The sequence below is a fragment of the Moschus berezovskii genome, chromosome 21 (genome assembly GCF_049115385.1).
Source record: "Moschus berezovskii isolate FMDL1 chromosome 21, NW_MosBer_1.0, whole genome shotgun sequence".
Classification (NCBI taxonomy): Eukaryota; Metazoa; Chordata; class Mammalia; order Artiodactyla; family Moschidae; genus Moschus; species Moschus berezovskii.
In genome coordinates this window covers 24,893,492-24,906,312 of record NC_142480.1, presented here as the reverse complement: position 1 = coordinate 24,906,312, position 12,821 = coordinate 24,893,492, and the positions used below count along the sequence as shown (strand labels likewise).

At 35.1% G+C, this 12,821-nt stretch overlaps 1 protein-coding gene across 2 annotated transcripts in view; it reads right to left on the bottom strand.

Annotated features, from left to right (window-relative positions):
* BAZ1A (bromodomain adjacent to zinc finger domain 1A) overlaps window positions 1-12,821 on the bottom strand; it is an 86,592-nt gene that overhangs the window by 28,938 nt on the left and 44,833 nt on the right. For both annotated transcript variants that reach the window (XM_055418235.2, XM_088829493.1), the window contains 6 exons: window positions 8,925-9,059; window positions 8,029-8,128; window positions 7,110-7,276; window positions 4,270-4,365; window positions 3,412-3,550; window positions 1,976-2,122 (listed from right to left, as the gene is read on the bottom strand). In XM_055418235.2, coding sequence (XP_055274210.1) covers window positions 1,976-2,122; window positions 3,412-3,550; window positions 4,270-4,365; window positions 7,110-7,276; window positions 8,029-8,128; window positions 8,925-9,059 — 784 coding nt within the window. The remainder of the gene's footprint in view (window positions 1-1,975; window positions 2,123-3,411; window positions 3,551-4,269; window positions 4,366-7,109; window positions 7,277-8,028; window positions 8,129-8,924; window positions 9,060-12,821) is intronic.

The following is a 12,821-nucleotide window of genomic DNA, read 5'->3' as shown; positions in this document are numbered from 1 at the left end:
CATATAAAGGCAGAAAATAATTACATCTTCCTTATAATGGTGGTATGAGGATAAAACAACACATATATGGTGTCTTACTAGTTACGGGAGCACTTAACTCTCTATGTGATCTTTAGTAAATGACCTCACTGAACCTCATGTTTTTTCATCATTGAGAAAAATACACGCTTTAATTGTCTGCCCAATTTCCCCATTTCTAAAAGGAGCAAGAAACACCTTATGTAAGGCCAGCTAATGAAGAAGTAAATAATATTCAATCCCATGTGATTATTCAGGTGCTTTCAGGAAGACTACGGAAAAGCCTTTTTGTTACTGAGATGGGAGAATATATGAAAAATACCTAGGGGAACAGTCTGGGGCCCTTAATGAAACTGAAGTCACCGTTTAAAATGTGGTAATAGGCAAATTAGAGAAGGGTGAAATTTTTGAAGTAATTTTTTCTCCCTCCATAACATTTAAATAGTTTCAAAAGAAGCATTATTAATGGTCAATACTTTTTCTGAGATAGACTTTACAGACAGTTGGTATAGGAGTAGAGCTATAAAAATTACAGGAATGACAAATCATGAATAGAAAATAAAATGGCAATACAAACATCAACAGTTACATATATTTTTCCTTTACAATAGCTGCTTTTCCAATACAATTTCCTTTTGACCCCACTTTTTGTCATTAAGGCTTCCAAAACTACAAAATTCACCTAATTCAAATCCTGAACTAAAGAAAGCTTTATGTCTTATATTAAGGTCAGAATTTGGTCAATAACCCTGTGATGTTATTGCTCATTAAGACAACCTAAAGGCTAAAAGAATGAATATATGTTACACAGTCCATCTTTATCATCCATCTTTAGTGGTGGTACTTGTCATTAGAAAATCTTTGGATATTTTATAAATGGATATACCCCTCTCCCTTCCCTTTTATGAAATTGACTAAATCATCTGAGATGACAATGAAGACCACAATGCTAAAATGGCCTTGATAAGGGAGCTAGAGTGATGAACACTCCAGCTAGAGAATATATTTGGCTTAAACTTAGGCTGCAAAATCAAAAGACAACTGAACTGACTACATCCTCATGACTCTCCTATTGCTCCATCGACCAGGCATAAAGGACATTAGCTCAAATTATCTAAGGCCAACCATGCTACCTGAATGGAGGAATGTCCCATTTTTTCCCCTAAGATTCTGCTATCAAGATGGCTCCAAACTATTTATCGTGTATTTCTACATAATACACTAAAGTTTATTTAATGGTCCTATCTCATAGGTGGCAAAATTCACAGAGAATATTATTCAGGAAGTAAAATCAACCTGTTAATATAAATGCTTAACAATTTCTCTGATTGAAGTAAATCCTAAAAAAAAAAAACAGTGAACACTCTACTCTGTATTAAAAATAAAAAAGATTTCCCCAAGAATTATTCCTACATTAATATGTACCATACAGACTCGAGATACTTAACTGTACACAAATTAAAGAGCAAAATTTCTAGTTCAAACTAGCAACATTAAAAAATTAAATGTTACTTAACTCTGATCTAAAAATTGTCAGATATGAAATGAAATCAGTAATAATACTTTTAACTTAAAGTATTAATAACAACAATTGAAGCATTTTCTTGGATGGGGACAAAAACTCAGTGCTATTCAGTAAATTTCTTGGGATTACAGATACTGGTCAATGAAATTTGTAAGGTTCCTAAATCACAGGAGAAATCTAAAGGAATAAAAAACAAGATAATTGGCAGGGTGGGGGTTGCAGCATTTTTAAGGTCATCAGAAACAGGATATATTAAAACAAAGCTTTTGTAAAACAACTGATAATGTGTTGCTAGTATATGACTCAAAAATCAAGTAACTTGAACAACCATGTTTTATAACTGTAAAAGCCAAGTTATTTTAAAATTTAACTAATCAAAAGTTTATTTCACTACAAAGCTACTATCAGCCAGCAGTAATATTGAATTCTGACCTTTGGTGTCAGCATCAGTTATTTGCTCTTTGGCTACTTCCTCTTCTTCTTCAGCTATCGCCTGGAAGATGGCAGTCAGGAAGAAAAAAAGCAATTCACATAGTGGGCCTTCACTGTCATTTCCTACAAGAGCTTCCTCTAACACTTCTGTGAATAAAATGTTTAAAATGAATTTAAAGTTCTGGTCACGTAGTGGAAAAACAACTCCATTGGAACAATAAACATTTTAATCAACAATAGCCTGTGTAACTATTTTCTTAAGTGCCCATCAGGTAAAGCCAAGTATTATTATTTAAGGCAAAAATCACAAAATAATTTTTAGTAATTACAACAAAATCATAAGCCAAAAATCACTGCATTCAAAGAAAGCCAAATTAGCCTCAGTTGATACAATATTTCATCTAAATTTAAGCCTGAAATGCAAATTAGTCATATATTAAAAATTATAATCTTACTCTAATTTGAGTAATGACACCAAAGATGTTACTGTTTTCCCAGTGTTCTCAAGAGCTATGTGGGACATTACTGTTTACCAAATAGTACACATAAGAGGTAATTATCAGCATTAGCTATAATCCTAATATTGTGTTCAGGTCATAAATGTTTCTCATCTAATTCACCTACCCTAAACGTCTTACCTCAACCAGTGTTGTTTAGACCTCCTTGATCTGTAAGGCACAGTGATTCATGCCTCACCTAGCTCATAAAGAAAAACTAAGGAAATGTGAAAGCCCTCATGAAGAATATGGTCGATAAAATAGAGTGGCATTAAAATTCTTTTAGAATTTTTATTTGGATCTAAAGAAGATTATTTTTCTATCGGTTAGCTAAAAATCTAAAATGGGATCTAAAGCCCTTCTCATACTAATTTGGCTCTTATGAATGATGTACATACAAAGTAACAATATGTAAGTGCAGAGGAAAAACAATCACAAGTTAAAGTTAGGCAGTAACTTGTCTTCAAATATGGCTGTCAATCCCTCCCTTTCCTGCACTTACATACCATGCCACCCTCAAGAAATAAAGTCTATTCCTTCACCCCCTTGAACCCCAGCAGGCCTAACTAATGGAATACGGCAGAAGCAAGGCTTGCCAGTTCTAGGCCTGGCCTTTAAGAAAAGTGACAGCTTCTGTTTCCAGCCCCTTGGAGCACTCAGCTGCCACATAAGAAGTGCAGGCTACTCTGATGAAGGGGGACACCATGTGGAGGAACACCAAGGTACCAGGCATGTGTGTGAAGAAGCCACCTTGAATATTGAGCCAGGTGAGCCTTCAGGTGACTCCAGTCCTAGCCACTGTGACTGTAATCACATGAAGGACCCCAAGAGAGGACTGGATAGCTGGGTCCAGTGACTTCACAGAACTTTGAGAGAGAATAATTTGTTCTTTTAAACCACTAATTTTAGGGTGAACTATCACATAGCAATAGCACTTGCCTAGGGTCACTCCCTCAGGAAATTCATCTTGAAGATCAAAAAGCTCCCCAAATGCATTAAGGAACTCCAAAACCATCAGAGCATCACCAAAGATTTCAGGAGGTAGTCTAGTTTTCACTGGAGTTGGTTCTGGAAGTTCCTGCAAGATTAAACAATTTATATAACTATTTGAATTAAACAATTTACATGACTATTTGACCCAAGTACAGGAAATTGTGCAAAGACAGATACGATATATTCTTTACCTAAGAACTATTTAATCCTGGATGGTCATTATAATCACTTTTGGAACTTTAAAAATTATAGATGCTGTGACTTTAATTCAACCTTATACCGTATACTAAATCACAGTCTCTAAATCACTTACTAAATCATTTTTTCTTTCATTCAACTAACAGCATAACTTGAGGCTGAGCTGTACTTCTGACTACATTTCCTAGTTACGAGCAACTCCTAACCTAGATTCTGAGGCCAAGGCATTAGCCATATCAATATGATCTCTAATGTGGTATTTTCCTTAGGATATGGAACAAAATTAATCCACCATCTATTGTCTTAGAAATGGTTCCTTATAAAATGAGATGAATGAGTTTGGTATAGATACTTTGGTCATTTCTGGAGATAGGCAGAATCTTTGTCCAGTAACCAAATTAAATGTCTGCCTGGCTCCAGTGGTTACTGGACTACCAAGGACAGCACAGATGACCAACTATTTATTTCCACAGGATAAGAATCATTATCAAAGCTTGTTATAAAATACTAACAATGCTATCCTGGAACTCTAAATATACATATTTGCTTAATTGGCTATCTCCTCTGTTACACAGATGTGTGAAACATCACATAACATGCTTATACCTTAAGGTCATCACATTCCATATCTTCTCTGGGTTTACTCCACTGTTTTAAGTATTCCATATACTTTTTCTTTTCTTCACGCAACTTCTCTCTTTCCTAAGAGGAAAGGTCAATAAAAATTCTTATAAGATATTTATAAGGCGGCATTGGCATCACCTCAGAACTAGTAGGAAACACAAATACTTGCAAGCCCTACCTAGATCTCTTGAACTAGGAACTCTAGGGTTGGGACCCAGCAATTGATGTTTTAATAAGCTCTTTTGGGGATTCTGCTGTACATAAAAGTGTTAAAATCACTGATCAAAACAATGCCTATCTGATAGAACTGCTACAAAGATGAAAGATGTCTTGACACATAGCAACTCCTGGATAAATATTAATTCAATCTGACCTTGTCTATAGCAGTTCTTTCTCTACTTTAAATCAATTAGATCTCAAGTGATAAGAAATTATTAGAGTACCTAAAATAACTCCCCCCCTTATATTTGTAATACATTAGTTTTCAAGATTCGTTTAAACCTAACTAACTGCCTAGAGACACACAGAGGGGACAGTAAGTAAAAGCAATATTAGAGTACAATTGGTAAACTTTTTGATCAGTTGGTCTTTTGACAACTTTCCTTCTTGGTTCTGGTATTTGAAACTGCAGGACAAATATTGACCCTAAAAAGTCTCTGGTAAAGCAGAATGTAAACAAAATATTTTGTTATCATTATTTCCAATAAATATATGTTAACTATATAATAATATACATGTTTAATGCATGTTAATATTCTTTCTTTGAAATTTAGTAACACTGAAAGGAAACAGATGTACACTTCTCAAGTTTAACAGAAAACACCTAGACAGTTATAGAACTTAACTGTGGTTTGAGCGGCCTGCTGAAATAAGCCCTCCCTCCACCCAAATAATTCTTATAGGGTGTAATAAGATGGGTATTTTCATTCATTGTTGCTAAGAGTATACATAAGTACAACACATTTGACAAACACCTATGTTCACCAGGTACAGAAAGTTTTTAACATGTTCTTACCCATTGACCTAATATTTCACTTCTACAAATTAACCCAGAGAGACAATCCAAAAACAGGAAAGATTTTTGTTCATAAACCTGAACAAAGTATCCTTGTTTATGAGCAAAAATTTGTAAAGTGCTTCAGTTCAGTTCAGTCGCTCAGTTGTGTCCGACTCTTTGCGACCCCATGAATCACAGCACACCAGGCCTCCCTGTTCATCACCAACTCCCAGAGTTCACTCAAACTCATGTCCATCAAGTCGGTGATGCCATCCAGCCATCTCATTCTCTGTCGTCCCCTTCTCCTCCCACCCCCAATGCTTCCCAGCATCAGAGTCTTTTCCAGTGAGTCAATTTGTCGCATGAGGTGGCCAAAGTATTGGAGTTTCAGCTTTAGCATCAGGCCTTCCAATGAACACCCAGGATTGATCTCCTTTAGAATGGACTGGTTGGATCTCCTTGCAGTTCAAGGGACTCTCAAGAGTCTTCTCCAGCACCACAGTTCAAAAACATCAATTCTTCGGTGATCAGCCTTCTTCACAGTCCAGCTCTCACATCCATACATGACCACGGGAAAAACCATAGCCTTGACTAGACGGACCTTTGTTGGCAAAGTAATGTCTCTGCTTTTTAATATACTATCAAGGTTGGTCATAACTTTCCTTCCAAGGAGTAAGCATCTTTTAATTTCATGGCTGCAATCGGCATCCCCAGTGATTTTGGAGCCCAGAAAAATAAAGTCTGACACTGTTTCCACTGTTTCTCCATCTATTTCCCATGAAGTGATGGGACCAGATGCCATGATCTTTGTTTTCTGACCTGTATCTATTTGATTAAATCTTACATGCAGTCACTAAAAATTTCACATTACTTACTTAGTAGCAGGACAGAATGTTTATAATAATGTTAAACAAAATATATATATACAAAATTATAAATGCTGGATCTTATTCTTTAAGCACCACAATAAAGATTAGAAATAAATTAATCAAAGCAATAATGCTATCTCTAAATATTACCATTTAGATTACAAGTGTGTGTTTTTTTTTCCCCTTGTATTCTACACTTTCTGGAGTAAACACATATCAGACACTCCCTACTTCCATGCAAGTGCCTATCTGAAATAATTCAAGAAACACATTATATTTAAATGAACATAATATGTAACATGATCACCTAGGGTACTTGTGGTGGTTTAGTCGCTAAGCTGTGTCTGACTCTTGCGACCCTACGGGATATAAACCACTAGGCTCCTCTGTCCATGGGATTCTCCAGGTAAGAATACTGGAGTGGGTTGCCATGTCCTTCTCCAAGGGTACTTGTGAATATCCAGAAAACCAATGACAATGATGGACTTCAGAAGAAACCAGCTATAGAATTCTCTAAGAAATATCTACCACTGAAGATGATAATAAAAGATTTGCTGAAACAAAGATACTTTATTCTTCAAGGAAAATAAGAACACTACACTAATTTTTATTGCTCATACATTTTATTGTATTTTTCTAACAATGTAGTTTACTTCTGAAAGTTTTATTTCTCTAAATATGGAAGTCTAAACAATGAAGAAAAGCAACATTAGAATTGTACTTCGGAAGAGGCTCTGAGGTGTAAAGTCACTCATATATGTTGAACCTTAAACATTCATTAAATTTTCCAAGGAAAATGGAGATATCCCAATACCATTTATCAGTGCTCTATGCACAACTATAAATGTAAATGAAAGTGATAAAAGTATTTTAAAATTAACCATGAATTTAAATATATAAAGTGTTAAATACTATTTATTATTTGTGGAGAGTATAACTAATATACTTGGATATACCTTTTCTCTTTCTATTTTAAGCCTCTCTTTTTCTTCTTTCTTCTTCAGTCTCTCTTCCTCAACAATTTTCTTCAATTCTTCCTTCTTTTTCTCTTTATCCTCCTTTTCTTTTTTCTTTGCTTCTAGGGCATCTGCTTTTTCTCTTTTTAATTTAGCCTTTTCAAAAGCTGTGGAGAAGATCAGACTTAGAATTGTACACAGAAAGAAAATAACACACTTTTTAAATGTAACAAAAGAACCTCAGAAATATTTTAAGGTTTAAATGAGATCAAGAGACACAGAGGGAGTCAGCTGGTGATTAAAATGGGAAGAGCAAGTCCTCTCTGTTTAAGACAAACTACTGGCAAAGGACAAACACAAACCTGCCTCTGAAAGCCTTGCTACACAAAGTGTGGCCCTAAGACCAGCAGCAAGGTACCACCTTGTTGGAAATGCAGAATCTTTTCTCCCACCCAGGCCTACTAATTTAGAATCTTCATTTTAGTAAGATTCCCAAGTGATTCATGTATATAGTCACATTTGGGAAACAATGTTTTATAAGGCTGTAGGAATCAAACAAAAATGGCTAGAAACTGCCAACTTGTGCTTAATCTAGCATTAGGTCAATTTAACAGAGGATATGTTATACCTTGAAATGTTGTTTTAAGAGATAAACAGAGGGCTCATTTATCAAAGAAATTAATCGTTACTTGAGGGAAAACACTAATCTTAAGAAAGACAAAACCAGAAATAAGCCATTTTAGAAACATCCCCTACCGAGGCACAGAGAAATACGCTTTCCTATAACTAAACAGTTTTTGGAGACAAAAAAGAGGTATTAAGAGGGCAGACAACAAATAAAGGTGAAGGAATTGGAGACATTTATTAAGCCTCTTCTGTTCGCCAAAATCTTTGGTATATCCTTTACATTAAAACTCACCCAGTGATTTCATTTCTTCTTGTTTTAAAAGTTTGTCTCTTTCTTTAGTAGTTTTGTTTCTATAACCTGTAATAGTCTGTTTACTGACAATGCTGTCCTCCTAAAAAAAATAAAAACGAAACACACACATAAAAACCAAGAAACTAAAGTTGTAGAACCACAACTTTTATAAACTGGTCTACTTTTTTCTTACACTTAAAATACAAAATGAAAAAAGTTAAAGCCCTCATCAATTATACTTTGTTTATACTAAGGTTTTATTCTAAAATATAATTGAACTTTTAATAACTCTAATCAGAGTAACATAAAGAATATCAGTTAATTCTGTAGTTTTACAAATTAGTACAAAAACCTCCCAGAAAAAACAACCAGTAATACATAAGGGGAGCCTTAAAAATATGCATTAGAAAAACAAACAAAAATATTCCAGGGTACTTAAACTAGCTGGTGTAGACATCAAATAAGAAAGAGGCAGAGTAAATACACGTCAGAGACCATTTTGTAGTCAATATTAAAGATATCAAGTTTATTTTTACTTTCTTGGGAGATTAAGGTCTCTAGCCTGCTTAATTCTCATACTATCTCTTATGTTTTAAATGATCATTACATTTCAGTTCCATAATATATTCCCTGTATTTCATCCTGCTTTACATTTTAGTAACTGCTTACATTTCAGTACGAAACCCCTGTGGCATGAGACTCATGTCTAACTCACACCTGAAACTTCTACAAGCCCCACTGCTAAGCAGTTGTCAAAATACAGTACACCCTGTTCTTGTGTGAAGGAAAGTGTTCCTTCCTACAGGGTCCAGGGGTGAAGGGAGCCAAACCCGACTCTTAATTTTGGTTAGTTTTATTAAGAATTACTGTGTACTTCTTATCTATTCTCTATTTACCTGACTAACAGATATTCGTTTGGGAGGTCTCCCTCTTCTTCTGTTAGCTGGACTGAAGATAAATATGGGTGGATCATCAGGGAAGAAGTAAGAAAAATCTTGTTCTGCTATTTTATACGTTGAAAGAGATGATGCCTTCATTAAAAAAAAAAAAAAGAAGACACAGGGTATAATAATAATACATTAGTAAATCATATATAGATAAGCTCTAACATGTCATATGATTACTGTTAAAAACCAGGTCAAAAGCATTAGAATTTTATGTGTATTGTATAGTAACACAGATTTTATTTTTTGATCCTTTTACAAATTACATAATTAATCAGCTTTACCAGGAAGAAAACCACAATTCAAAGGATTTCTTCACCATAAAATATTCAAGAATGCTTCAACAGTTTCCTGAATTCTAAAACTATCTCAAAATTTAACTTATACAATAATCTTTTTTGTTTGCTTTTGACGAATTTTGTATGAGGCTTTCTAGTAAATAAATAATCCATATATTAAATATTTAAAAATCCACTATATTAAATCAATACATTTTTCTTAGCCTAACTGCTAAACATTTAGACTTCCCCCTCCAGTTTGGAGTGACAACTTAAATACTTTATGTATCAAATTTTAAAGCTGGTCTGGATAAAAGCAGAAATACTGATACATTTCTATAAAGTTTCAACCCAAAATTTAAGTTCATAGAAGTCAACCTCATTTTTACTGTAAGCTGTGTGGTTCCTGGATATCTGCTAAAATCAAGAGTTTCTTTCCTTCTACTTTCATCCATGTCCAACTCTAAACTTCTTATTTTCGATTAGCAATTCTGATGGTAAGTTTTGGTCTAACAGCAAAGATTATCTTCTTTCTTCCTCTCAAAAAAAAAATGCTATTTACAGAAATACAGAAAATGTGATGATATAAAATTTTAAGTTATTAATAAAATAGGACTGCTTCTACTGGGAATTCAATTTACTATAATAATATTTTTACTTTTGGTAGAACATAGCTTTTAATACCTAACACAGTAAATGAAGAATTCATTAAGATTTCACATTAAATTCCATTAAGATGGCTGTCTACTGTCCCACTTAAATAACCTGTGAATATTCCACATGCAGTGTGGGAGACTGGGTTCCATCCCTAGGCTGGGAAGATCCCCCGGAGAAGGGAACAGCTACCCACTCCAATATTCTGCCCTGGAGAATTCCATGAACTGTATAGTCCACGTGGTTGCAAAGAGTCAGACATGACTGAGCAACTTTCATTTCATAGAGAACAGTACTTTAAATATGAGTGGATGGCTTCTTCTGAAACACATACCCAAAAAGGATCAAATAGGCTTTAATATATTAACTGCCAAGGTATCCTTATTCCCACACACAACACAGACAATAAAAAAAAAATCCCACATCTTTGTGTTCTTGCAGGTATTCCTAACAACAGTCTACATTCACCATACTGGGTATCAAACTTAGTTGTTTTAAGGGTGTGTGTGTGTGTGTGTGTGTGTGTACAAGTACAATAGAATATTCACTCACTATCTTTCACCATACTTGTTTTAAGGGTGTGTGTGTGTGTGTGTGTGTGTACAAGTACAATAGAATATTCACTCACTATCTTTCACCATACTGGGTATCAAACTTGGTTGTTTTAAGGGTGTGTGTGTGTGTGTGTGTGTGTGTGTGTACAAGTACAATAGAATATTCACTCACTATCTTTCACCATACTGGGTATCAAACTTGGTTGTTTTAAGGGTGTGTGTGTGTGTGTGTGTGTGTGTACAAGTACAATAGAATATTCACTCACTATCTTTCACCATACTGGGTATCAAACTTGGTTGTTTTAAGGGTGTGTGTGTGTGTGTGTGTGTGTGTACAAGTACAATAGAATATTCACTCACTATCTTTCACCATACTGGGTATCAAACTTGGTTGTTTTAAGGGGGTGTGTGTGTAAGTATCGGAGAAGGCAATGGCAAGCCACTCCAGTACTATTGCCTAGAAAATCCCATGGATGGAGGAGCCTGGTAGGCTGCAGTCCATGGGGTCGCTAAGGGTCGGACACGACTGAGCGACTTCACTTTCACTTTTCACTTTCACACATTGGAGAAGGAAATGGCAACCCACTCCAGTGTTCTTGCCTGGAGAATCCCAGGGACGGGGGAGCGTGGTGGGCTTCCGTCATGGGGTCGCACAGAGTCGGACACGACTGAAGTGACTTAGCAGCAGCAGTGTGTAAGTATACTAGAATATCCACTCACCATCTTTCACCATACTGGGTATCAAACTTGGTTGTTTTAAGGGGGTGTGTGTGTGTACAAGTGCAACAGAATATTCATTAACCATCTATCACCATACTGGGTATCAAACTTGGTTGTTTTAAGGGGGTGTGTGTGTACAAGTATACTAGAATAGCCACTAACCATCTTCCATTATACTCATAAGAGAAAAATGTTTACTATAACCTTAATTTTTATTTATTTATTAAGTAAAGTTGAACTTTTCAAACTTAGTGACTTTATTTTCCTGGGTGAAAACTTATGTCCGTCACCATTTTTTCCTTATTTGGGCTATTTTTGTTTGCTGATGTGGAAGAAATCTTCTAAAATTAGGTAAACTGGCCAACTGGCTATTTATGATACACATAAGTGGCTATATTCATTGCTGCTACTGCTAAGTCACTTCAGTCGTGTCCGACTCTGTGTGACCCCATAGATGGAAGCCCACCAGGCTCCCCTGTCCCTGGGATTCTCCAGGCAAGAACACTGGAGTGGGTTGCCATTTCCTTCTCCAATGTGTGAAAGTGAAAAGTAAAAGTGAAGTCGCTCAGTCGTGTCTGACCCTTAGCGACCCCATGGACTGCAGCCTACCAGGCTCCTCCGTCCATGGGATTTTCTAGGCAAGAGTACTGGAGTGGCTTGCCATGCCTTCATTGACTGTCTATCAAATGTCAGGCACTGTTCTAGCCATTTATCACAAGGGCCTAAATCAACAACTTTTTAAGCATCATTTTACATGACTACCTGTTTAATACTATAGATAGAAGAATGCTTAAATCATGTTCTCTTATCAAGACAAATACTTTAAAAATTCTTTCAGATGATTTTACCTTACACGTTTTCAAGTTTTTATACTTCATCCACTGTAACTTTTGATCATGTCTATTTTTCTAATGGAGTGCTCATGTTTTATAATTGATTTGAACTCCTCAATGTATTCACTGAAAGTGTCTTTCCTCCAGCACTTGCCCTTCAAATCTGTTCATGACATTTTTAATCCTACATAAGTTCATATTGTCAAATCAATCTCATCTTTGGTATTTCTTTTCTATTGCTCCACCTAAGTACTTTAGCATAAATAACATTAAGATTTATTTTATGTCCTTTTTATTTTTTGAGTTACACCCAACATTTTTCCAAATAGACCCAACTATTTTCCAAGTAGTTAACCAAGTGTCCCAGTTCTATTTATCTTTGTCTCTAGAGATGTGAAATACTATTTTTCAAGTAAACTCAAATATCCTATTCCTTCATATCTTTCCTTTTGATGTAATATGTATATATGATGAAATGCACAAATCTTAGGCATACAGTAGCTGACTTTTGATACATGCATACATTTCTCTAATCCATTCTATTGTTTTACTTAATGTCTCTCTCCTAATATAAGTATTTCTCATTCAAAAAAATTAGTTTTAGTTTCATCATTTAACTTTTTACTTGAATGTACAATATAAGGTTCCTAAACTTGATTTTTTCCCTCTAAATAGGTATTAATGAAATATAATCTATCTGCTTAGTACTGGTCTCTGAGATTCTTTTTATTATATATATTATCTTCTTACCTAGTAAGATCTGTTTTAGCATTGTTCTTTGAATCTGTTTTTCTGAGCCAGCATTACACT